This window comes from Neoarius graeffei, chromosome 26, assembly GCF_027579695.1.
Source record: "Neoarius graeffei isolate fNeoGra1 chromosome 26, fNeoGra1.pri, whole genome shotgun sequence".
In the NCBI taxonomy this organism is placed as follows: Eukaryota; Metazoa; Chordata; class Actinopteri; order Siluriformes; family Ariidae; genus Neoarius; species Neoarius graeffei.
This window is the reverse complement of record NC_083594.1, coordinates 12,190,888-12,215,563: the sequence shown is the minus strand read 5'-3', so window position 1 is coordinate 12,215,563 and position 24,676 is coordinate 12,190,888. Positions and strand designations below refer to the sequence as shown.

Below are 24,676 nucleotides of genomic sequence, written 5' to 3'. Positions count from 1 at the left end.
AAAACCAGCATCTACATTCCCAAGATATCACCAAGTTATCTGTTCTATATAGTTTGTGCACATGAATTAAAAATCATAGACCAATTCAGATTAAGGCTGTTTTCTCCAACTAAAATTAAAAAGGGCATATTTCAAGAGATCCCTGTAACCATATACGAGACACATTATATACAAACCATCAGATAAAGGTCATCCCAACAGGCACTTGTTTTTATAAAAAAAATTCCAGCTGAGCTAAAGTTAAGTCACTTCTCACCTGTGATTTCACCCTTGCTTAAGGTAAAGGGAATCACCATGTCGAAAGGCCGGAAGCCTGTGCCGTTCATACTGCTCACTGGAATGTAGGCACCATCTGTGACCTGTGTGGGGGAAGAAATTCCCAATGAAAAAGTGGAAAATTTAGGACTCTCACAGACAGGCTCCAGATCAACAAGTGCCTTTCACCACGTTTCCATTGTCAAAGCAGCAACTCCGTTTGAAAAGTGGAGGAAAAAATAAAGACGAGCAGGAAGAGAGAAGGCTGGATGTGTTCCATGATTCAGCCACAGCAGAAAACATGCACTGGAGACGTAAATGGTGACAAACTCCCTGCACACCTGTGACAAGACTCTGAAAAAGGGGAAAGAAAGAAGCAGCAGATTTATTAAGACACTAGCCATAAGAAGGTAGACAGCCAGTAGGTTTCAGAGTAGTGTTATGCTGTTGATTAAAAGTTCAGAAGAGACACAGCATGAATGGAGATTAACCATGGTGTTTAAATGGAGGTAAAGTGTTAAGACTAAAATTAACAAAAAAAGTTCCCAGTACTAACAAATCTTTAGTTAAATAAAGCAACTAAAATTGCAACTTGCTATCTAAGCCACATTTTAACTGATGCCCAGATTCATCTCCAAACAAAACCAAGACCCTTCAAAAGCCCTCTGATCACATTCTCTCATGCACCAGCATCTAAGAAATATGAGCATAGTTGTTTCCAAGGAAATACAGCCATGGAAGAGAACAGTAGAGTTGGAAATTGGAAAGATGCAGCCGTTTCCTGAAAAGAACGTTGTCAAAATGAGGCAGACCTGTACAAAAATCACTTCCATTACAAAGGAGACCAGGAAGAGTAACAGGAAGAAAGACCAAGACAAATGGAGAAGGAGCTGAAATAATGTGTATTTAGCCAGCCCAGAGGGTCAGCACACAGGCTGAAGAGGAAGCAGTGATAGGAGTATTGCATTCAGGATTCCCCTAGCTGGCACAGGCTGCATGAAGGAGGGATGAGAGATGGATGAGGAAGTGTGTACCCAGGGCTGGAAGCCAACACTTGGAGCAAGTTGATTCTGCTGGACTGACTGCTGCTGCAGCAAAGGAGCCTCATCAGTAGCCTGGGAAAATGACAGTGCAGGTTACACACTTTGGAATGAATACCACAAGTGCTGCGATGTGAGACAGCAATTCAGTAGAAACTGGAAACTTTGACAAAAAAGTATAACATGTAGAAAGCATATGTATGCAACTACAAGAATACACTAGCTAGCATTTTCAGAGGTGCCAACATTAAGAAAATTCTAGCAGGCAAGGTAATTTTACCAGAACATTTGTTCACATCAGTAGATAAGACCGATTCCCTCCCAACATGTGCCCCAAACAAGAGCAAGAACACTGACAAGCCTGATCTGAAGCTACTTAATAAGCAGCTGCTTCATCCTCCCCCAAACAGTCTGCCTTCTTGCTTTCTATTGGCTCACAACAGAAAGGTAAAAGCACGTAGGAAGTGAACACCATCAGATATAAACGTGCACCTTTTGCATCCTGCCTCTTATACATTCGCTGAAAAAAAAAAAAGGAAAAAAAAACCCCATTCAGGTGTATCCTGTATTACCAAGTGGTCAAAAAACAAATGTAACCGCTAAATAGTAGGCGCTTACAACGGTTAGAATACAAAGATGCATTGGCAAATAAATTAAAACCATGCTATGAGTATCTAATGGCTTTTTGATTAATGCTTAACTTCTAAAAAGACTTCCACTAATTAGATAGGATTTAAATTTACAGAAAATAAGTGAAGTTGCAAAATTCAAAAGAAGTCACTATTTCTAAATACATGCATCATCATGATCGATCACTGCTGTCACTTGTGGATTCATCCCTATATAAACAGGACTTTATAGCCAGATGTTCCCCCCGACACTAATCCAGTTTCCACACGTTCTATTTCCAGGGAGATGCTATGTGTAGCGGATCCTCACCATGACTTTGAAAGGACTGTGAGGGATATTTTCTCCACCAAATCGCACGTAGATGACATAGGTTCCTGGCTTTGGCGCGGTGTAGAAGATGTCGAAGGTTCCATCTTCGTTCTCGATGACCTCTGCTTCCACCTCAGTCCCATCAGGTGTGACAACGATGCACGAGACCTTCCCTTTCCCTGCACCTTTTGTGTTCACCACAAAGCCCACCTCTTCTCCGATGCCGATGGTAGGCCCGATGCCAGGACCTGCAAAATAAGGATCGGACTCAAGTCTGTTAAGAAAGCTGCTGGAAATATGCTGATGAGATTTCCCATTTTACATGCATCACTCAACCAATTTGCATGCTGCGCTGAGAACCCAGGTTTGGTACATCTATGACTGCATAGTCCCATTTTGAAAACTACACTGTTCTACACTTTTTTTGGGGGTTAAAGTTCAGACTCACCAGTGACCGTGCACTTGCTTGCGTCGCCTGTAGTAGTCGCTCGTACTCTATACGGAGAAGTCGGAATCTCATCACCTCCATATTTGATGACGATGGTGTACCGGCCCACTTTATCCGGCACGTAGGCCACCGTGTAAGTCCCATCCAGATTATCCTGAACGCTGATCATCTTTGGTTTTCCATCTTTGTCCTGAAGATACAAATTAGCGCATTAGCCTAGATCCGCATTCTCACACTGTTAGAGTCGCATCAAGATGACCAGCAGATCAGGAGAAAGTTCACAGCGAAGCAAAACTATCCCTCAAGCCAAGGAGCACAGAGGTCCAAGCACGAATGGAGCTCAGTACAAGTTCAAACAAAGACATGAGTGCAGCTTTGGCTAGATTACAACCTCCATAAATCATACAGTAGTGCTTCATCACTCTTCAGACAGCTTTAAAAAAAAAAAAAAGGGGGGGGGGGGGGGGGAAGGAGGGGTCCGAGAACCATTTTTTAAATAATGGAAATTATTCAAACAGCTGCTTAAGGGACTGCATTTGGCTTTAATAAGACATCTATTTCTCCAACTACTGGTCCATTTCACTAATCCCTGGATGCATTTTTTGGACCTAGAGGAGACAAAATGTTATACAAGCTCTCATAGTAAAAATGGATAAGCACTGGTCACATCTTAAAACAAGTCCAGAAGAAATTAACAGCACAAACGAAGCTGAACACGTGGTAATCTAAAAGCAGTTAGTGTTAGCATGCTAAATCTACCATAAAGGAGTTTAGTCTATTTGTAGCTTTTCATTTCAATTACTCCAACAAGTCTGAACTTCTGGTTCTCTCTAGAGAGATTCTGGGCACTTTCACACCACTAGTTTGATTTGGTCTGCACCAGGCAGTAAAATTGTTACATTGTAGCATACAGACTGCGTGTGGTCCGTGTTCACACATGCAAACGAACCAAATCAGTCTGAATGACGTTTCATCATCCTCCGGTAGAAATGAGTGCCAATTTGAACTTCCACAATGGAGCGACACATTCGCACACTTTCTTGTGCTGGTCCTTGTTTTTTATATCGTCAACATTACCGGCAAAATATCCAGTTCCGGAATGAGTCGCGGCTGCAGCTGGAGAACAATCTTCAGATATACTGGATTCGCCAAAGGTGTATAGCGCATCACTTCAGGCAGAGGAGACGTGCCATTTTCACCAATGCTGTCCTGCTGATGAGACAAGCACCTTTCCAAAGACCCACAAGGTAAGCTATAGTCCGTTAGCCTGACAAGCCAGCCGGCTTTTACTGTAGAATGTTATGCTGTAGGTTAATACAGGGCAATCTGAATTTCCCCACTGACAGAATGCTGACAGAGCTGGAGCACGCACGTGTGCCTGATGTCGCTGTTTACAGGACGTTATAATGATCACATTGTGTCAATGCTCACATCATTATAGGTCATTAACAGTTACCATTCTTAGTGTGGGCAGCCTTTTACAATAATAGTTTGTTTGACCCAAGTTGGTCCAGGTTCGCGTTCTCCCCAGAGGGACCGCACCAGAGGTTGACATTTGGTGTGGAATCAAGCAGAACGAGACCACCCCTTTTTGGAGGTCTCCGTCCTCTTGATTTAGTGCGCACCCGAGTGTGATTGATGCTTTCACACTGACGAAAACGAAACAAAGCTTTTGGTTCAAATGGACTGTTTAGTGCATACCAACTGCTGTTGGTGAGAAAGCACCCTCTGGTACTTTGTGGGCTACAATAAACATGACCAAGAACCACCTAACTTGAATGGAAGAGGCCTTTTGACTGACATTTCAAAAAAGCCAACCATGTTTCCTTACCATTAACTCAGTACCTGCAATTCCCTATCCAGAAACTACATCCAAGTGGATACAGATTGTGATGAATGATTTGTACAATACACCCAAGATCCTGTGAATGTCTCAAGTTATTTAAAAAAAAATTTAAATATAAATTTTACAACCCGTCAGACCTGGAAGTTTTTTTTTTTTTCCATTTTATACTTAATCTCAAGTTTTAGATTCCCCCCTCATCTTTTCCTAGTGTTCAATATTTAACCCCCCCCCCCCCCCCCCCCCCCAAACAGTTAAAAGGTGTATTTTTTTTTTAAATATGAAAAAAAAAAAAGTTATACTTTGACATTAGAAAACTTAACTTTACAGATCACTACTCCTCATTCTATCCACATTCACTGGATGAGCAATCGTGTGCTCCGATTGGCTACCAGCACATGTACCACAAGTAGAGGTATGGCAGAGCGGGTTGCTGAACCAACCGAGGATGAAATAACTAATCAAAAATAACGCCCCCCCCCCCAAAAAAGTACCCATTTTTCAAAATTAATTGCATTTTACAGGTTTGTTTACATTCCTAGCAGAAATCAGATGTTTTGTCAAGTTTTTATTAATTGAATTTGCAAAAAATAAAAAGTTAAGTTTCTCAAAATCCAGTGAACGTGGATATATTTAAAAAAAAAAAAAAAAAAAAAAAAACACAACACTCCTCAATATCACGTATGGCCTATAGCCTACTAAGTGCTACATGCCTCATTGGCCATCAGCTCATGTACAACTCAATTTTATGGAATAACTTAAATGCAGAAATGCTTGAGAAGTATGACTTGATACTAGGGCTGTAACGATACACCCAACTCACGATTCGTATTGCGATTTTTGACCCACGATTCGATACGCCCACGATTTTTTTTTTACATTTTTATAGTAAATTTGACTTAACATTTACTTACTTACATTAACTATTTAATAACAAATAATTCAGACCACTGCAGAGAATGAGTAATATGTATGCAAAAATGAACAAATGTATATCCAAATGCGTTTTATTTCTCAAAATAATACTGTTGAGCCGGAAGCTCTGTTTTTTTTGGTTCTGAAAAAGTCATTTTTCCAAATCGTGTAAATCCGTTAAGATTTTTTTTTGGGGGGGGGGGGGGGGGGGGTGGCGGCTCTCTCACTGTCTCACTCTCATAGGGCCAATGATTTTCTGTGATCGCGGAAAACAGATGGAAATTACGGAATTTTTATGGTGAAACATTGCTCGCGTGTCAAAATGTAACTGCTGCAGAAGGCTTCCGCCCAAGCAGACATGCCTTCAGTGTTGCCAGATATTGCTAATGTTTTCCACCCCAAAATGTTCAAAACCAGCCAAAAAGCCCCTAAACCTACCCAATCTGGCAACACTGCATGCCTTTCCGGTCAAGTGATTGTGATTGGCTTGTGGCACACCTAGCCAGCCAATGAGCTGCTTGTTTATGGATTCACTCCCCGCGTCGCAACCAGAATAGCGACCGCTTAAAAGAAATAAATGCTCTGGTGGCCAAGGACGCCATATGGTTGCCAGTGGCGAGTGTGGACGTTGCGTGACTCGCAGAAGATTGTCGCAGGTCGGCGAAAAAACAACTTACTAATAGATATAAAAAAAATAAAAGTAATTTAAGCAAGTTTAAAATGTAAAGTATTCATAAATTGAAGTTTGGAAGCGCCTCTGTTTTTGGGCTGAGGAGAAGTTTGAAAGGGTGTACCGCGATTCTGCCTTCTTGTATCGCGATACGGATCGTGGCTCTGCGTATCGCGATTTCGATACGCATATCGTTACAGCCCTACTTGATACAATACTTTTGCTACGTCACCCATCCCAAACAGCCAGCCAGTGTACAAAAGATAAAGTGGGGGAACCCCCCCCCCACACACACACACAAGTTAAACCAATCCTGTTATAATTAGCAAAAATCTATTGATGTGTTTAATAAACATGATCAACTTAAAATCAGCATACAAGCCTATATACAACTTGCACAGCAGAACAGAATAGAAGACTTAGTCTTTATTTAAACTGAAGAGGAGTAGTTTCACACCGGGGCTTACTCACAGTTATCTCGACTGATAGCTGGCCCTCTCCTGCATCCTTGGCATCGATGGTGAACTCCACAGGAAGGCTAGCAGGCAGGCTTGTAGTCAGCCCAGGCCCACTGGCACGAACCTTACTAGCATCATGTGTGGGCAGGACACGCAGTTTAAACGGGCTGAAAGAGGGTAGTGTGGAAACGTCATTAGAGATTACAAGCTATTGAATACTGACCAAGTTGTGGACAAAGTGCTGGAGTGTCACGCTACCTGCGTGGAATCTCTTCTTCAGCATATTTGACTGCTACAGAGTAAGGTCCTTCCACAGAAGGAGTGTAGGCTACAGTGTGGGTTCCATCTCCATTATCCTTTACTTGAACTGGTTCAGCCACACCTGGAAGCAAATTTTACAGATGTATGGTCAGGCTTTACTTGTAAAAATCACAGGGTCTGGTCCTTCACTCAATATACAAACTAAGATTTTTTTTTTTTAAATCAGTACAAAACAGCATCTTACCTTTAGGGCCAGTTACAGCTACAGAGAGTGGTGCTATTCCAGCCTTGCTGCAGTCTACATTGAAAGTCTGAGGGATCTTGGCACGAACCCCTGAACCCACTCCAGGTCCAGACAGCTTCACTTTACTGGAGTCCACAATGTCTTTTACTGGCACTCTGAATGGACTGCCTGAAGAAAGGATGAAAAACTTGAAGGAAGGAAGGAGACTCTTCATCTACTTTCCTTGTAGAGATTTATTATACAAGAGTCTCCCTGCACTGGACAGACCATAAACAACCATTTACTTTGACAAAGTGAACATCTCAACACATCTTTCAAGCAGGAAAACCAAATCAGAGAGGGACACTGGCCAAAGTTATTAATGTGAGATTGGGGAAATGGGGCAGGTCTTCCAGGAAGCATTTAGTGTGTGTTCAGAACACTTATGAATTGGAGTGACAGTTCTATATGCTAATTGGCTCATGTGGCTTTTTTTTTTTGGGGGGGGGGACCTAATAAATCAAGGCACTTTGGTTCAGCAAATTAGTCAGCGATAGAAAACTGCACTAGACCAGACATTTGCAGAGTAACAAGTTCAGCTTGCAAATTTGGGAAAATTGACAAATTTGATTTTTGTACAGACCCTGACAAAAATAGTCCTGTCAAACTAAACAGTACATGGGCGGTCAATTCACAAACATCCATCCGAAATGACATGCAAGTGCATTCTCCACCCCCCAACACACAAACACTTTCACACAAGGTTCTGTTAATTTTATTTCAAGGAGCTCTGCTGTTACAACGCAGAGCCTTATGGGGTTTGAGAGTCTCAAAAGTCTGACACGAGACCACTGCAGAACCAGATATACCTGGAATGTGCTGTCCTCCATATGTAATGTTAACATCATAAGGTCCAGGAGCATAAGGAATGTACTCCACATCACAGCTACCATCCTTGTTGTCTTTGCAGGACATCTTTGACTCAGACGGGCCCTCAACTGTGATGCCCAGGCCACCAATACCAGCTCCTCTGTGTAAATCAGATGACAACATTGGCTCTTAATTGCTCTCCAACCGAATTCAAGGATTACGCAAGAGATAAAAAGAGGAAAACAAACCAAAAAACTTAAACTGCTGCTTTAAGCTTGGACTGAGTAAGTGAAACCCAAACTTAAAGCAGCCATGTGTGAGACCAAAATAAAAGGCTGTGGTACCTTGTGATTATTGAGAACTTGTTAGGTTTGTCAGTTAGCCCTTCCTCTAACCCAGGGCCTTCAGCTACAACTCGAGTGGGATCACAGCCCTCACTCACCGCTACCTGGAAGGGGCTCTTGGACAGAGGAGTCTCATCATAGAGCACCTCCAAAGCATGAACACCTACAAGCAATATTTTTGTAAGGTCATTATGTAAAAAGACACCCATTAACAGCTAGGCATCAACTGCTCAAAATAAGTACAATATCATGCTTTGGGCTATACCATTCTCAAATGGCGTGTACTCCACTTTATAGGTGCCATCACCCTGGTCAGCAATGGCACAGTCTGTAGTCGCACCGGATGGGTTCTTAACCTGAGCCTTTATGTGCTGCCCTCCCACTTTGGTCAATGCCCGAGCATCAACAGTGAAGTCTGTGGTAGCCTCCCTGAAGACACCTACAGGGTGATAAGCAAGTGATCGACTCAAAGCCAAATGATGTAGAGGAACATAAAGAAAACCAGCATGAGGACAATCCACAAAGGATAACCATCTACTCAAAAAAAGTAATTCATCTTCATAAGTGTCAGTCTTGTGCTTTGAAGGATAGTCATCTTTCACAAAGATGAAGTGCCCCCCCCTTTTCAGCTCAAGATGAGGTCATCCAAAGCATAATGACAGATGTTCTAGCATGCCTGTATAATAAGAGCTGGTTAGGAAAGGAGTCTAAATGAGATGCCACAGGAACCAAGGAAACATTGATATTTCAAAAAGCAAGGCAACATGTGCAAAAGAACCAAATTCAAAGAGGACTTCAACCCTTAATACATACTTTCTCCAGCCACTCCTGGTCCAAACACCTTCACCTTGCTGGTGTCGACTGCTGGATCCACCACCACTTTGGCAGGAAAGTTTGGGACCGTCTTCCCTCCATACTTGAGCAGCAGTGTGTACATGCCTGCTGTCAGGGGCACATAGGTCACTGTGTAAGTGCCATCTTTGTTGTCTAGCACTTCAGTCTTCGCCTTGGAGCCTGCATCAGACACCGCCTCCCAGGCCAACTGTCCAGGCCCAGCTTTGGAGCAGTCCACGTTGAGCACACTGATCTCTCCCACTTTCCCACGCTTCAGGCCTGAACCTGACGCAATCACTTTTGTGGGATCGAAGGGGTACTCTATGTCAACATGGAAAGGTGATCCGGGTATGTGGACGTTTTCAAAGAGGATGTTCACAAGGTATTCCCCAGGTTCAGTAGGAAGGTAGGACACAGAACACGTGCAGTCACCGTTGTCCGAACACTCGATTTTGGCTTCAGTTGGACCCTCTACAGTCAGGCCAAGCCCACCTGTTCCAGCTCCATTGGTGTCGATTGTGAATTCTGCAGGGCTCCCGACCAAACCTCCTTTCAATCCCGGACCATAAGCTTTGACCTGAAAAAGAACATGCACATGTCAACTCTGAGCAAAAATCACATCTTTGGAAGTCTTCAAAACAAAAGAAATAAAACATGCACTACAAGAGTATGCTTGCACTGACCAGATCAAATTTCAGATTTTTGACTATAGACTTAAATTTTTTTTTTTAAAACATCACAAATCCACTCACTTTGCTGGGATCAGGAGGCAACATAGCCTCCACAGGGAAGGGGCTCCCAGGCACTGGGTTGCCATCATAGAGGACCTCTACAGCATAGGCACCTTCCTCTTTTGGGGTGTATTTGACCAGGCTGACACCTTTACCAAGCTGAGGTTCGACTACACACGGCACAGACTTGCCGGTTGGCGTGGTAATCCGAGCTTCCAGTCTGCCCTGACCACCTGCTTCCTGAGTGCCCACAGCAAATTCCTGATCCTGACCAACCTCCACTCCTGAAACAGTCAGAATTGATAAAGGTCATTTAGATTAAATGCCGAACTACTGGAGCCTGCTGACGTAAAGGATTACTTCATTTTAAGACCCAGTGATGTTTCTTCCCTCCCCCCAATAAAACTCTGCAATTAACTTTTCCGATGCAGGAAACAACCATTTTAGGCACAAGCATGTAGTGAAAGTCACAAAACTGACCATAACACTATTAAAAAGTAATTTTTTTTTAAAACCCAACCCCAAAAACACCCCACCACACACCCCTGGCAGTGGAACTTGTAGTAAGCAATTTAAGCACCACAAAGCCACATGCGTACACCAATAAGAAAACTCACTGTTTTCCAGGCCATCGACTTCAATTTTGCTAAGGTCAAGCGGTGCTGCCACTCCCACTGCAAAGGGGCTTTTAGAGATGGGATCACCTCCAAATGTCACAATTATCACCATTTCACCCTATTGGAACACAAAGATAAAGGTGTCAAATACACTACCGATGTATGAAAATGAACCTGGGATATTTACTGATTAGAGGGGATTACCTGTTGAACTGGCGTGTACTTGACAGTGTAGGAGTAATCATAATTGTCGATGACCTCAAAGTCTTTGACAGACTGTGCTCTGTTTGGACCAGAGAACTGCACATCCAGTGGCGCTTTTCCTGCTCCTTTGGTGTAAACCGTGAAGTGAGTGGGCTTTCCACTCTCCACACCTGCAGAAGGAATAGCAGGCTCTTAAGTTCCACTAGAACGTTAACTCTCCGTTATAATATGCAAAGTGGACACGGAAACACTAACCGGCTCGAGCAAGCCCAGGACCCTCTGCCTTAACTTTGGATGCATCATGTGAAGGGTCCACTTTGACACGGAAGGGACTCGCAGGGACTTCCTACATTGTGCCAAACACACACATGACCCCTGAAACTGGAATTAAGTCATCTTAAAACCTGAATCATTGAGGTCACTCACTTGATCTGTGAAAAGGACTTTGATGGTGAGGCATCCAGCTCCTGGTGGAATGTACTTCACTGTAATGGTGTCGTTGGCATTGGGAATGATATCAAAGTCGACGTCTTCTTCCCTATCGCTGATCACGTTGGCATCACACTTGATACCCACACTAACATCACCTACAGTGGGGGGGGGGGGGGACAGACATTCCGTGACCAAGCATAAAATGCCATGTGCATGCACATTTGCGCACGTGCTTGGGTATTACCTTCCCCAGCTTCTGTACAATCCACAGTGAAGTGTGTGGGCTCATGAGCTTTCAGGCCAGTTCTCTCCACACCCGGACCAAACACTTTCACCTTGTGAGGGTGACTGCCTTTTCCAACTTGAACCTAAGGCACAATTGTGTTGAAGTTGCATTTAAAACAAAGCCTAGAGAAGGTATACAGATGTGTGCCATGTACATAAAATTATGCAAACTACATAACTTTAAAGGAGCAATAAGCTGCATCCCCCCACCCCCACTTCTCCCAATATGAACTTTAACTGCAGAAAACAAATGCATTTCCACTAACCAACAGAACAGCATGCAACATTTTTCACAAGCCCACGTAAAAGCACTATGAACATCCACACGCTGAAAGAACACAACCTATTGCTCCTTTTAAAAAACACAATGAGTGCAGAGGATTACACAACATGCACAAAAACACTGCTCCCCCATTTCACACATGAATGAAACAATGAGATGCAAATACTGAAATTTATTTCAAGTATACAAATTAAATTGACAGTAGCTCAGTAACAATTCTGAAAAGTGCAGTAGAAAAGTGCTTTTGATTATACAAAACCTAAATTTCATTTATACTGATACCGGTATGATCAGATACTCAAAGATCCTTCAAACTTTCAGTCAGATCTCAAAGTTCAGTCAGATGTACAAGCATGACATTTGAAAAATGTGTCATGTTTGGGCATTACAGCATCACTGTCAAGTCTAAGTAGTTTTAAAGGGGACATTATGAAAACTTTCAGAGCTTGCACACATGCATTTGGGTATCCGAGTGCCTACCAACCCCCTCAGGTCAGTTTATTTTGTCCATTTCAGAAAACCTGTACTTGAACAAATCCTTCAAATTTGGCTCCCTTTGCTAGGTCACAGGTGGAGCTCAGAATTATGCCGCCCCCTCGGGGCTTGACAACTGCCTTTATGAATATTCATGAGGAAAATGCTCCAATTGGACAATGAAAAGGGTGTGGGGTGAGCAGCACCTCCATTTCAAGGAACAAGTGCGCCAGCCAGCCATTTTTAAACAGGGCTGTTTAGACAGGGCGAGAAGGGAGGCGTGGCGTTTTCTCCTTGTGCCATTTTGACCAAAGCATGTCATGTTTCATCAAGATCTCAGGGAACCATGTCAAATTGTGGAAAAAGGGTGCAAGTCACCTTTTTTTAAAAAAAACATTTGACAAATCAATTACAAGCAAAATCAAACAAATGTCATTAAAATCTGAAATGTGGATAGAAGTTAAGTGAATTAAAAAGATGAAAAATAAATGAATCTAGACAGATTTTGTTGGTCAGAAAAAAGCTGCACAAATACTGAAGATTCATAAACAAAGCAAGATTTGTTAAAAATAACGTACAACAAAAGAATCAATTTTACGAAAGGAAAATTGAAGCATGTTAACAATTGTTAGTAAGTGTGCATTTTGTTTTACACTCCAAAACAAATTAGATAGAAATCGTGCAGGACTCCTCAACATGGGTGGTAATAACAATGATGAGTTTGCGTTTTGGGATGCAAGGCTCCACTGGCCCATCCAACTTGAGCAGCTCGGATGCCACAAGGTTAGCCTTCACCTCAGGCACCTTACACTCCGTTAGGTTAGTGGCCAAGGTGTTAGTAGGAGTGGGAACTGTGGAGCTCTGGGGCTCAGGAGGGCTTACCCTGAAAGGGCTGTTGGGAACATTGGTCCCTCCCCAGGTGACCACCACTGTGTGTTTGACAGCAGAGGTGGGAGTGTAAGAGCAGGAGTAAATGCAGTCTCCTTTACTTTTCACCTTCACATCAACAGGCTCACCATCAGCATTCTGAGATATTGACAAAAGACAGGGGTGAACACAACCCAAAGGTTTAGGACATTAGCAAGTTGTGTGTCTAAACATGCACACGTTTAATACAAGGCTGTTTTGAGGGATTTGTAAAAATGACTTCATGCATGACGTTCATGTTTGAGTCACCTGGGCAAGGATTTTCAGGGGACCCTTTCCAGCATCTTTGGCCTCAACTGTGAACTCTGCAGGCTTGTTGATTATGCAACCAGTCTTCTCCAGGCCTGGACCATAGGCTTTAACCTAAAATCAATTATGGACAATGTGCACTCCAATTTAAGTTTGGAAAAAAAAAAAAAAAAAAAATCAATAATATCTAAGAATTCTAGCTCATGTGTTTCAAATAACTTATACAAATGTGGAACAAAGGAAGAAAGTCTCCAGAAGACTCATTTTGGAAATCTGCTACTTTAAGAATATTATATTCTTAAGCACAGTGCTCTTTTATAAAGTAATTTTTTTGTAGAACTTTTAAAAAGCCTTGCTACAAGTTTGTACCTGGTCAGGATTGCTTGCTTTGTTGTCAGGAACGATGTAAGCCATGAACGGACTCTCTTCGATGTCCTCATCATCACACATTACATGGACCGCGTACTCCCCAGGCTCTGTGGGCCAATACTTGACATCACAGGATCCATCATTCTGATCCTCACACTCGATCCGGGCCTGAGACGGGCCCTCGATGGCAAAGCCTGCATGAAATGCATAAGAGACTAGCTTTAATATATTCATAATTTGAATCTGGAGAGCCAGAAGTTACATTCTTTAAAAGGTCAGTGATGCAATTTAGTCCGATATTTTGCTCCGAGGCCATAAAAACTCACCCAGCACTCCGACGTCTGTGCCAACAGACTCTACCACAAAGTCAGCAGACTTTCCCACAATGCCTCCCTCCAGACCCGGGCCCCAAGCTCTGATCTTCTGCGGTCCCGCTTCAGGGCTGACCAGAACCTCAAAAGGACTAAACCAATAGCAGAGAGTCCAAAGTCAAAAAAAATTCACATACCCAAAACTCAATATTCCTTGAACTACACACTGACCATATTCGGCAGCAGACAGATTCTAGCACCATGGTTCTAACAGATCATAACCGCAGGGTGAATGTTTAACACAGTAATGATAATGCAGCCGCATAGCCGACAGGCACGTAGGTGTGAACATGAAGATCCAGGTGAACAGAGACCAATTGTATTAATTCAACCTCCCCCCTTCCCTTTCTCTCATTGAAGCATTTCAGCACATTCCTGTGGGGCAACAGTTACCGTACAGCTCTGGGTAGAAGCCAGTGAACACCACTATGCATGAGATCACCCCCAGTATCAGCTCAAACACACCAGTATTTGTGAGTAAACACCAGGCTGATGCTCTAAGCCACCCCTTCAGAGAGGTCAATTTTTTAGGTTGAGGGATTTTATGGAGGGGGAAGGAAAAAACAAACACCCCTTCCTGCCTAATGAATGTTTCTTTTTACTGGAATGTCAGCACATGCCCTTGTAGCATGAAAGCAGCACAGAAGCTTTTCACAACACCAGTCGTCAGGCAAAGAAAACTAATAAACTAAACAGACGACAAATTTATCTACATTAACCAAGTTCCCTGCAGGACAATTTCTCCAAGCCTAGACCCACACACACTGGAAAGGATGATGTAATGTTATGCCCCTTCCTACCTTGCCCTACCACAGACACCGCAAGTTGACTGCTCTGTGGAAACTCACCTCTTGGGAATGTGCTGGCCACCCCACGTGATGCTCACTGTGTACTTGCCCTGCGCATTTGGATAGTACTCATAGGCGTAGACACCATCCATTGCTTCCTTCAGCTTCACCTGCTCATCTAGGCCTTCTACAAGGGAGAATAATGTTCTGTAATATATGGAAACTGCATCCTCCAAGGCATCACAGATGTGCCTCATGACCGGTCCTTGTGAACAGCCTCAATTATCAGACACAGCATAATTACAGCATTCGAGTCAGAAACACTGCACTGACATGGAGTCAGACTGTTCATTAAATCACCATCTTGGCATAAAACCTGCTGACTCCGTGAGAATAATGTCATTTGGGAAGGAGAGCTTGGCAATGGCTGGGGAACCTCCACCCTCGCCTGCTCTTGGGAGTTGGGTCATATTTCGTATTTCACATTGTCAAGCTAAGGCTGTCACAGGAGCTGTGAGCTCAACCAGGCCCTCAATACAGATATTTACCATACATAGTTTATATTAATTTGGGCTTAAAATCAGGTAGGGATTTACTTTAAGGGTTCTGAAGTAAGGCTAAAAAGACCATTTGAGCAAGATACTTACTAGGACCTTTTACTGTGACCTTTAGGTCGCCACTTCCTGCATTTCTTGTGTCCACCTTGAAGTCAGCCACTTGGCGTACACGAACTCCTCGGGGCTGCAGGCCTCGGCCTGTTGCTCTGCAAGCACTAGGAGTGGATGCTGAAATGTGCACATTTTCAGTCTAAATTACATTTCTTCACATGTCCATTTAAAAAAAATAAATGGAAGAGTTTATCCATCTGTCTGCAGCTATAGTAGTATAACACCATTTCCCCACAGCGCCTGCACTTTTCTTCACAAAACATGGAATGCTTTTTTTTTTTTTTTTTTAAAACAGAACTACGACCTATAAATCAGTACCCACACAGCCTCATTATTCGCATCAAGTTGATGGAAAAATGAAGGGTTTTAAACTGCATTTTACCAACTCTGGGACAAGTCACATTCAGACGGAATGAGAACGTAATCCAGTTTAAGAAGCATTGGTGGCGCATAATCCGTAAGAATAAGTTCAAGTCTCTTGCTAATCGCTTTAGTGTTCATGTTTAGCTACCTCACCAAGACAGTGTCGAGTTTAAGATGTGGCAAAGACATAGCATATCCCAGACACAACTGCCTGTTCCAGCTGCCATTCAGTCTTTGTAAATATTCCAGAAATACCAAGACAAGTAAAGGAGCTTTAAATGCAATCAAGACCTACAAAATAAAACATACTTCAAGTCATTTTTAAAATTTAGGCATTTCATACATGTGCGAAATTTAGGGATTTCTCAAGCATCCAGATTTGCTTGTAAAATGAATACTCCCATTCCAAAATATAATAGGATAACCACCAGTATACATGTTTAAGCATATCTGATGACCCTTTTACAATTGTCCGTTTTGGAAGAAAACGTAAGCCAGGTAAGGGAGGTGATTAAAGCAGCTTTAAATATCCTGAAACACGGATTTTTCGCCCAAATATTAATTCTGCAGCAAGCTTCAGGTTGATTCATTTGAGTGACTCAAGTTGCCAAAACACTAGAAACTCTGCCAACAGCACCCCCCATGTTCTTTAATGACTATAATAGAGATGAGTTTTTAGGCAAGATACGACACATACAGAGAAGAGCAATGCAAATAAGTCACTTCAACTGAACAATGCCTTCATTGTTTGGTTACAAAGAGCAAGAGATTTAATATTAAAAAAAAAAAGCCACCCACCCCATACAGAGTCTCAATTACCACTTTCAATAAATTAGTCATTTTTATTTGGGAAAAATCAGTTCAATTAGGTTTCCTGTAAGCCAGGAGAGCCACATGCTAACCTGGTTTGGAAAAGCTGCCTCAGAGAGAAGGAATTTGGCATTTTACAAGCGCTCAAATTCAGTTTGCCAGCACTCTGGTTCACCGGCTTACACAGCCAACCTGAGTGGTTCTTCACACAGCTCACAAATAAACTGATCGGATTCACCATTGTTAAAATGTGATTAATGGTTGTGTTGATATTTCTCAAAAACTGAGTCATTCCCAAGTTCCATCCTCACCATCATCCTCCACAATCACTAGCCCAAACACATGAAGCTCCATCACAAACTGCTGCTACAATCACGAGGCAGCAGCAAGTGCAATCCTTCATGAGCTCTCTCTCATTAAACAGCTTGTGATGCTCCGATTCATCTTGTGCTCAAACTAGCAAGTTATGAATCAATCATCACTTTGGCATCACAACAATCCCTCCTACTTCCTTCCAGGCTTTCGTCACAAGTTCTCTACATGCTTAAATGAGGGGATGCACATGACCAAGTACAAATTTCTCTCCCATTTGTGCGCCACAGCAAATTGCACATAGGAACTATAGTCCAAAGGCATGCAGATTTAGGTTAAATGGATGCTCTAAATTGTCCACAGGAGTGGAGGAGCAAGATTGATCTGTATTAGTGCTGCAATAGGTTGGTGGCCTGTTCAGGATATACCCAACCTCTTACCCAAAGTCAGCTGGAATCTACTCGAGCTTCCCCCAGACCCTGACAGATAAGTGCTATAGATAACAGACAGATGGACATCAACATTTAACCCCTGTAGAGGATTTAAAATCCCCAAAACCACCCAACAGCATGTCTACTTTATATTATAAACAGACAGGTGTTCAAGATTACATGCCTAGCTGACAGTAAATGATACACTCCGGTCACAATTCAACTCTATACTGCCTTCACAAAATATTTTCAATAAAAAGGAGATAACTAAAGACACTCTCAATCAGAAAAAGTGCAGTCTATAAAACTAAATAAATAAAACTTAAAATTTAAGGATACTACCAATTCAAAGTGTATAAATTTCTCCCAAAAACTACTGATTGAATAAATTGGACTTTTTTTAAAAACCAGAGTTCTGTAGCACAAAGAGCTCTAAAGTGGCTAAAATGCCCAGTTTCCACACCCTCTGGTATTACTGAAGGTTTTTTTTTTTTTAAACCAACCATTATAACAACATGGTTGCGTAATGCACATTAGCTGCTTTAATCCAGAACAGGCTTTCCAACTTAAGTGTAGATCTCTCAGGCTCTCCATGAAAGCACGTGGCCACAACCAGCATGTGCTTTACACGCTTCTCAATGCACAGATCAGACATCCCAAGTGCATTCCATGAGTAACGGAATGATTTATGGAGATTTACAATTTCACGTGCAAATCTGTGCATCAATGTAAAATCGCTATACCCTTACTATCAGCTGAATGCATAATTGCAACCATACTACACATCCAATTAATCTACAGGACAAAAGATTAGACAAGTAACCTGGAAAGCTGACAAGATTTTTCAACATGCATACCTGGACCAACACCAACTGTGTAAGGGCTCTTGGGAATAGCGATGCCCCCAAACATGACGCTGACTGTGTGAGGACCAGCCTGAACAGGTCTGTATGTGCAGCGGAACACGCTGTCGCCTTTGTCCTCCATCATGGCCTCCACGGTGTTCTTATTGCCCTGAGGGTCCTTAATCACTGCAGTCACGTCACCCACACCAGCACCTGTTACATACACACATTGAAAGTTAAAGTCTGAACTGTGGGTAGGCTTGAGAATAAATGCACACACATCATATTACACTATTTACAAAGGGGGTAGTACAACATGCATGCACATTTCTGATCTGAAACAAACCCTGTGAAAAGTGAAATATTCATCCTTAACTAATCCCAAGAGCCCATAGCACCATGTGTCACATACATGTCCAAATATTAGTGCCTTCACAGTGCATTTACAAAACGACTACTTTAATTCCAGTCTGACAGCCAGTCGCCTCCTTACACTCTGAAGTGAGCCGTTTCTATGGTTACACACTCACAGATACAAACATGGCTAGCCGTTACTAAAAAAAAAAAAAAAAAAGCTCTTTTTGGGTAGGTTTCAATAGAAGGCTCAAAAGACTAAACTACACAAGAGCACTGATCATCTTAGGGTTAAGGCAAGTTAAATCTTAGTACTACATTGCTAATTGCTTTAAAAGCATGGAATCCATTTTTTTTTATAAAATCAGACCTCAAACTGCATTATTTGATCAGAAAGGGGGTGGGGGAGGAGACCCAAGCACATTTCATAAGGCAAAAAACTTCGATCACCATAATTAAACCTTGACATGAACACTCCTAGTCCTCAGGGAAGCTGTAATCTATTAAATCCCTTGACATCATGCACTGACTTGCCATGCATCAAATGCTACTAGATTTATATGTTGCTTGCATGAGCAGCAATGCTCAAACTGAGCACAAAGCCAACAGACCTGCTGTGTAGATGTCAAAGTAAGTGGGTTTGTTCGCAATGTTGCCCACTGGTTCAAGCCCAAGACCTTTGGCTGTGACCTTAGTGGGGTCACCCTGAGCCTTGTCCACGTTCACTTCGAAAGGGCTCTTAGGAATCTCCTGACCAGCAAACAGCACAGTCACCTGTAGAAACACCATGGAAACCATGTCTCAAATTCTCCAAACACTCGAAATAAAACTGACTAGGCAAATCCTTTAACCGCACCTTGTGAGGGCCCATCACTTGAGGAATGTATGTTACAGAGTAGGTCTTTTTGCCTTCGTTGAGAACAGCCTTGACCTCTTCTTTTCTGCCTTCAGGGTCCTCGATGTAGACTGTGACCTGCCCCTGTCCTGCACTGAACGTGTCCACAGTGAACACTGCTGGCTTTAACACCCTGTTGCCCACTGGCTCGATACCTGACAAAATAGTACAAGACAAATCCATAGGTGGGGGTGGAAGACACCCTACTTTGTGTTTACCAGAAAAACAATTTTACAGTCTCATCCTGTATGCATCCATGATCCAAAAATGTGTCACAGAAGAGAAAAAAATTAACACTAATCTCAGGAAAACTCTACAGCAGATGAATATCCTGTGCAGAATGTTACCAAGTGAACCTTATGGACCACACAGCCATTGTTAGGACTAAGAACCAGGAATTTCCTTTAATTGTATTACTTCAGGTCCTTGCATTTTCTTTGAGGCATTTTTTTTTTTTAAACGAATAATTGAGTGAATGTGGCTTGATGGCCATTTGACTTGAGGCCCAAAATATTTATCTATTGGAAATAGTATTACTCTGCTATGGATTCAGAATAAGAGTTAATTTATATAGCATATGACCCAATTACAGATCATTCAAGCAACATCCTTAGTTTCCTTTATCTATGGCTTCTGCATGTCCAAAATACACACTGCAAAGTAGGTTTTGTTCAAGCTCAGGTTTGCAGTGTCCAAGTTTAAACCTTAATGGTATACTTTGGGGGGGGGTCCCGGAGCATCCCCCCCACCCACCATGAAAAAACAAAACACGCCTGATGTGATTAAAACTTCTTGCTAGCAGCCTTCTGCTTTAGGAAGCTTGACCTTTTGTGCCTTCAATGAACCTCTGAAATTACAGGCTGTGCAGGAAGCAATCAGGAGATTAAATAACAGGGCAACATTAAAGTGACTAATGCTTGCATTCTACTGTAAACTAATCGGAATTATTCCTCTGCACACGGCAGGTTTTTCAATAACCCACCACAGAGAACATTAATACTTCAGTAAAAGGTAGCCATTTTACTACAGCAAATTTAAACAGGTCCCTCATGGCACGAGAAACAAAGTGCCAATATGGGCAAACATGTCTTGACATATTAACTACCACTCGTGCAGACCTGAAGAATTTCACAACAGGTTAGGGGTTGCGTTTATTGACGATCTATCAGCCATGTATGAAATATTACAGAGCCGTTCCATATTTGCCTGGCACCGTTTTATACGAGGTTAAGGGGCTGCCAGTTTTGAGTACAGCACAGAGGAAAAATGATTAAAGCTCAGTAGTGGTTAGAAGTTAATCTTCTCTGCTGTTTCAATAAAACTCCCTTTATGCTACAAACGAGGAACATCACAAACTTTTCAAGTTGCCTTGTAGATTTCAAGGAATAAAAATCACAAGAATAAGCAGCATGTTAGTCAAGGTCCAACAGGTAACACTGCAGCAACGTTGTTACAACTGAAGCCATACACTTATGACTAGCAACACACCTTCAAGGTATATTTTACTTTGCAAAAATGTATAAAAATTCATTTTCCAGGTCCTAATAATAAAACTCCTAATCAATCGCCTGCATCAAATTAAATTTGAGGAAAACGATAGTTTATTTCTTCATGCTGGAAAAGTATATGACCAACTACATAGTGGATATTAAAAATGGGGAGAGAGAGATATTCCCACCTGGACCATAAGCACGAGCCTTTTTGGGATTGAGTTTGGGTTTGAGAGGCGCTCCAGGTTTGAGTTTGGCCTTGGGGAACTGCGACAGGTAGGTCATAACAGACTGCTCATCCACACCTGGATCAATGATCTCTTCAGGAGCAATCACCTGGGGAGAGACATAGCAACACCGTTGACAAGACATTCCAAATAAGGGCAAGAGGCTGTTACCATGTGCAAAGCTTTCACCATCAGCACCCCAACCTTCATATTTTAAAAAAAAAAAAAACCCCAACCCCACTTTTTTTTTTTTTTTGGGGGGGGGGGGGATGACATTGAACCCGTGTATGAAAACTTGCTGCTGCATTCTGTTTTGCAGCATCTTTTCCATCAAGTAGGTGGACTCAACAGGGTCATAGTCAAATTACAAGAACCCATCATGTTGCAATACACAAATCCACACCACGCAAGACAGTTTAGCACAGGAACAAGGTGGATGTCTCAAGTTGTGACCATTTCCAATTTCAAGACTTCTACAAATCAGGAATTTCTACAATTAGCAACACTAACACCAACTTCAAAATGTCAAATACTTAACACTGACACACAAATGTTAATTTATTAATGTTTAAATTAGTACGTTTTTATCCATATTCACTGGATACTCTACTGGATATTGGCTACTCTACTACTAGGATATCAGCTCGTATACCATGAGTAGGGAAAAACAAATGGTGGCACATGTTGCTGAACCAACTGAGGACGAAATAACCTCTACAACACCCCCCTCAAAAAAAAAAGCCAAACATTTTAAGAGTTAGTGTAGCATTTTTCACAAATGGCTAGTCATCCCACTGGTTTGTTTACATTCCAAGTGGAAGTGACTTTGGATGTTTTGTACAAGGTTTTTATTTATTGAACTTGCAAAAAATAAAATGCTCCGTTTCAAAATGCAATGAAAGTGGATAATAACCTTGTCATACATGGCTTACAGCCAACTCGGCGTGATACACCCCATCAGCCATCAGCTCACATACAACTGTTTCGTGGAATAACTCATTCTTAATTCATATAAAACCTTAAATACACATTTTACATGTTTATATATTTTTTTTAAAACTTGTACGTCTTACATTTCATGGAGCACTGTGCACTGTTCACCTCTCCCATAGAAACATCCTGAAAGTTGAACCATCTTATGCAGAAATGCCACAAATTGGTGCCAAGGTTATAACTAGTTCCAAAAGAAAAGGAGCCCAATTTGTTCATGAGTCAGTCAGTGCAGTCACTTATGCAGTCCATGATGAATACTAGACCTTCATTTTTCATGAAGGGCAGCCAGCTCTGTTGAAGTCCAAGTCACTAGGGTGTGTCCTCAGTTAATCTGACCTGCACACCCTTTGTTTGCAGAGGTGTGATTGGGTGTGGGCATGCACTGTATAAAACATTAATGAAATGACCAGCCTCCCCTTAAACAAATAATATTCCAATTAGATAACCATGAATGAGAAACAGTCACACTTGCTACTGATAAGAGTCCCACCTTCTTTAAAGCATATACACAGAACCATGGCCTCACTTGTTTATAAATGCCTTGAGACCTCAAGAATAGCACAGGAATAGTTTTAAGCGTTAACAATAAATCTAATATAGTAATTATGATTAAAGTGACTTATATAGGTAGCGGTCTATTGGTCCCATCACTTCCACTATACTAAACACCGTTGACTGCAACTCCGATCCTCCATTTTGAGCCAATTTATCGCCATGCCACGCAGATGTGTTTTTGGTTGGTGCAACAACACAACAGAAGCTGGATTTACATTGCATTCATAGCCCAAGAATGTTCAAACTGCAAAGATTTGGACACATTTTGCAAGAAGTTCACAGGCACATTGGGTGGCTATGAAGTGGTGTCTCCTCTCCTCCTCCTGTTCTGTTGAGTGTTGGCTACAAGCCTGTATTGAAAGAGGGTGTAGCATCAACAAATAAAGAAAACTACAAGAAAAGGAAAGTAAGTGTTATAATTTTATAAAAACACTAAGTTCAGTTGCACCAGTCCTCCCAGAGTGAGCAGAGGGTTGTTGCTAAAACCGGTGACATTCCACCCCGTCCCAGGTTTTAGTAATTGCCTGAGCCCAGCAATAATGGCAGAACACAGTATGAAAAGTAAATGAGTGGAGCAGCCATCTGATTTCTGAACTGGATATTGCTGCTCTCTCTCACGGTACATGGAAGTGAATGAACAGAGAACTGAAACAACTGAAAGTCAGATTGTTTCAAAGACAAATCAGCCTTCAAGAAGCAAGAACAGACAGGTAAGCTCTGACTCATTTGGATTTAAAAAAAACAAACCTGTTTACCTGCACTTAGATTAGTATGTAACTTGTATTGTGTGTTTAAGTTACCGGTATAAGATTATTTAATTTGTTTCAGAATGTGATCGTCTCAGTTCATCTGATTATTTAATTAGCCTTTTGTGTTAGTGATGATGCATGCACGTACATGTATGTTGCACAAGTTATAACACCTATCCTGTTTTAACAAGAGGTCAACCCACAATCAATGAAGCCAAAATCAGTCTTTAGTTGAACATGTCAGTAAAGGTATTTCTTACTTTCACCATAAATTTTTTTTTTTAAATCCCCATTTATGCAGCATACAAGAGTCAAGGATGGACATACTATCCACTCAAATTTAAAAATAAAGGCTTCGTGTATCTCCTTTAAGGACCACGGGCGATCGCTCTAAGACGAGGGAGGCTCAGCCTCCTCTAAAAATGACGAACATCGTGTAGGATGAATTGCGCTAGGCTTATGTTATAGCCGACCTTATAATATTGCTATTTCAGATCCAGAATCATAGAAATGTGCGCTCAACCCAACTACAGTGTGAAATCATTCCATTATAACTTTCCCCAGTTCGCCTAATGTGCGCGTGAGTTCTCCCCCCCCCCATGACAGCATGATGCAGCCCAGCCTCAGTGCACTTCAATGGCATTTGGGAGCTATGCACTTGTCACTCTCAAAATGCAAGACGGTTATTGGACAAATACTGTGAAAATGCCCACCCACGGACTCCCAGCCTCACAGTGGGAGGGACATGGCAAAGCTTTCCGCGAGGAGACTGGTGATTGGTGAAAGCGGCCGGATATTTTCTTTGACAGCTCGTTTCAAATATAGACAGGCAGCGGTGAATTTCAGTTCAGTCCCATGCGGATTCGCAAGTGGTGTGGTGTATTGTAAGAGATCAGCTTACATTTCGATTTCATTCATTACATACGGTTTCTACCAGCTTTAGTTTGTATATATTTTCATTGTAAATAAAGTGTAAATATAGTGTTGTCAAGTTTGCTATCTTAGTTCCAGAAATGTCGTATGAGTGACTGAACTTGAGGGGGCTAGTCAGCTAGCAAGAAAGCTGCGCACAGATGCCAAGCATTACTGATTTAATTTTGGCGAAGCCATTTGCCAGTCTTCCTTTCGAGGAAAAAATTAAAATTAAAGCAGGG

The 24,676-nt window shown here is 42.0% G+C and overlaps 1 protein-coding gene across 2 annotated transcripts in view; it reads right to left on the bottom strand.

The window, feature by feature from the left end:
* The window catches only part of flnbl (filamin B, like), an 82,277-nt gene that overhangs the window by 20,727 nt on the left and 36,874 nt on the right, over positions 1–24,676 (bottom strand). For both annotated transcript variants that reach the window (XM_060910947.1, XM_060910948.1), the window contains exons 4-30: positions 21,187–21,334; positions 19,470–19,663; positions 19,225–19,387; positions 18,272–18,472; positions 15,478–15,615; positions 14,891–15,017; positions 13,998–14,134; positions 13,672–13,865; positions 13,303–13,416; positions 13,009–13,152; positions 11,329–11,452; positions 11,079–11,239; positions 10,908–10,998; positions 10,653–10,822; positions 10,449–10,566; positions 9,853–10,115; positions 9,080–9,677; positions 8,532–8,705; positions 8,267–8,429; positions 7,922–8,082; positions 7,074–7,241; positions 6,827–6,950; positions 6,582–6,735; positions 2,683–2,872; positions 2,235–2,482; positions 1,290–1,370; positions 257–359 (exon numbers count right to left, since the gene is read on the bottom strand). In XM_060910947.1, coding sequence (XP_060766930.1) covers positions 257–359; positions 1,290–1,370; positions 2,235–2,482; positions 2,683–2,872; positions 6,582–6,735; positions 6,827–6,950; positions 7,074–7,241; positions 7,922–8,082; positions 8,267–8,429; positions 8,532–8,705; positions 9,080–9,677; positions 9,853–10,115; positions 10,449–10,566; positions 10,653–10,822; positions 10,908–10,998; positions 11,079–11,239; positions 11,329–11,452; positions 13,009–13,152; positions 13,303–13,416; positions 13,672–13,865; positions 13,998–14,134; positions 14,891–15,017; positions 15,478–15,615; positions 18,272–18,472; positions 19,225–19,387; positions 19,470–19,663; positions 21,187–21,334 — 4,651 coding nt within the window. The remainder of the gene's footprint in view (positions 1–256; positions 360–1,289; positions 1,371–2,234; positions 2,483–2,682; positions 2,873–6,581; positions 6,736–6,826; positions 6,951–7,073; positions 7,242–7,921; positions 8,083–8,266; positions 8,430–8,531; positions 8,706–9,079; positions 9,678–9,852; positions 10,116–10,448; positions 10,567–10,652; positions 10,823–10,907; positions 10,999–11,078; positions 11,240–11,328; positions 11,453–13,008; positions 13,153–13,302; positions 13,417–13,671; positions 13,866–13,997; positions 14,135–14,890; positions 15,018–15,477; positions 15,616–18,271; positions 18,473–19,224; positions 19,388–19,469; positions 19,664–21,186; positions 21,335–24,676) is intronic.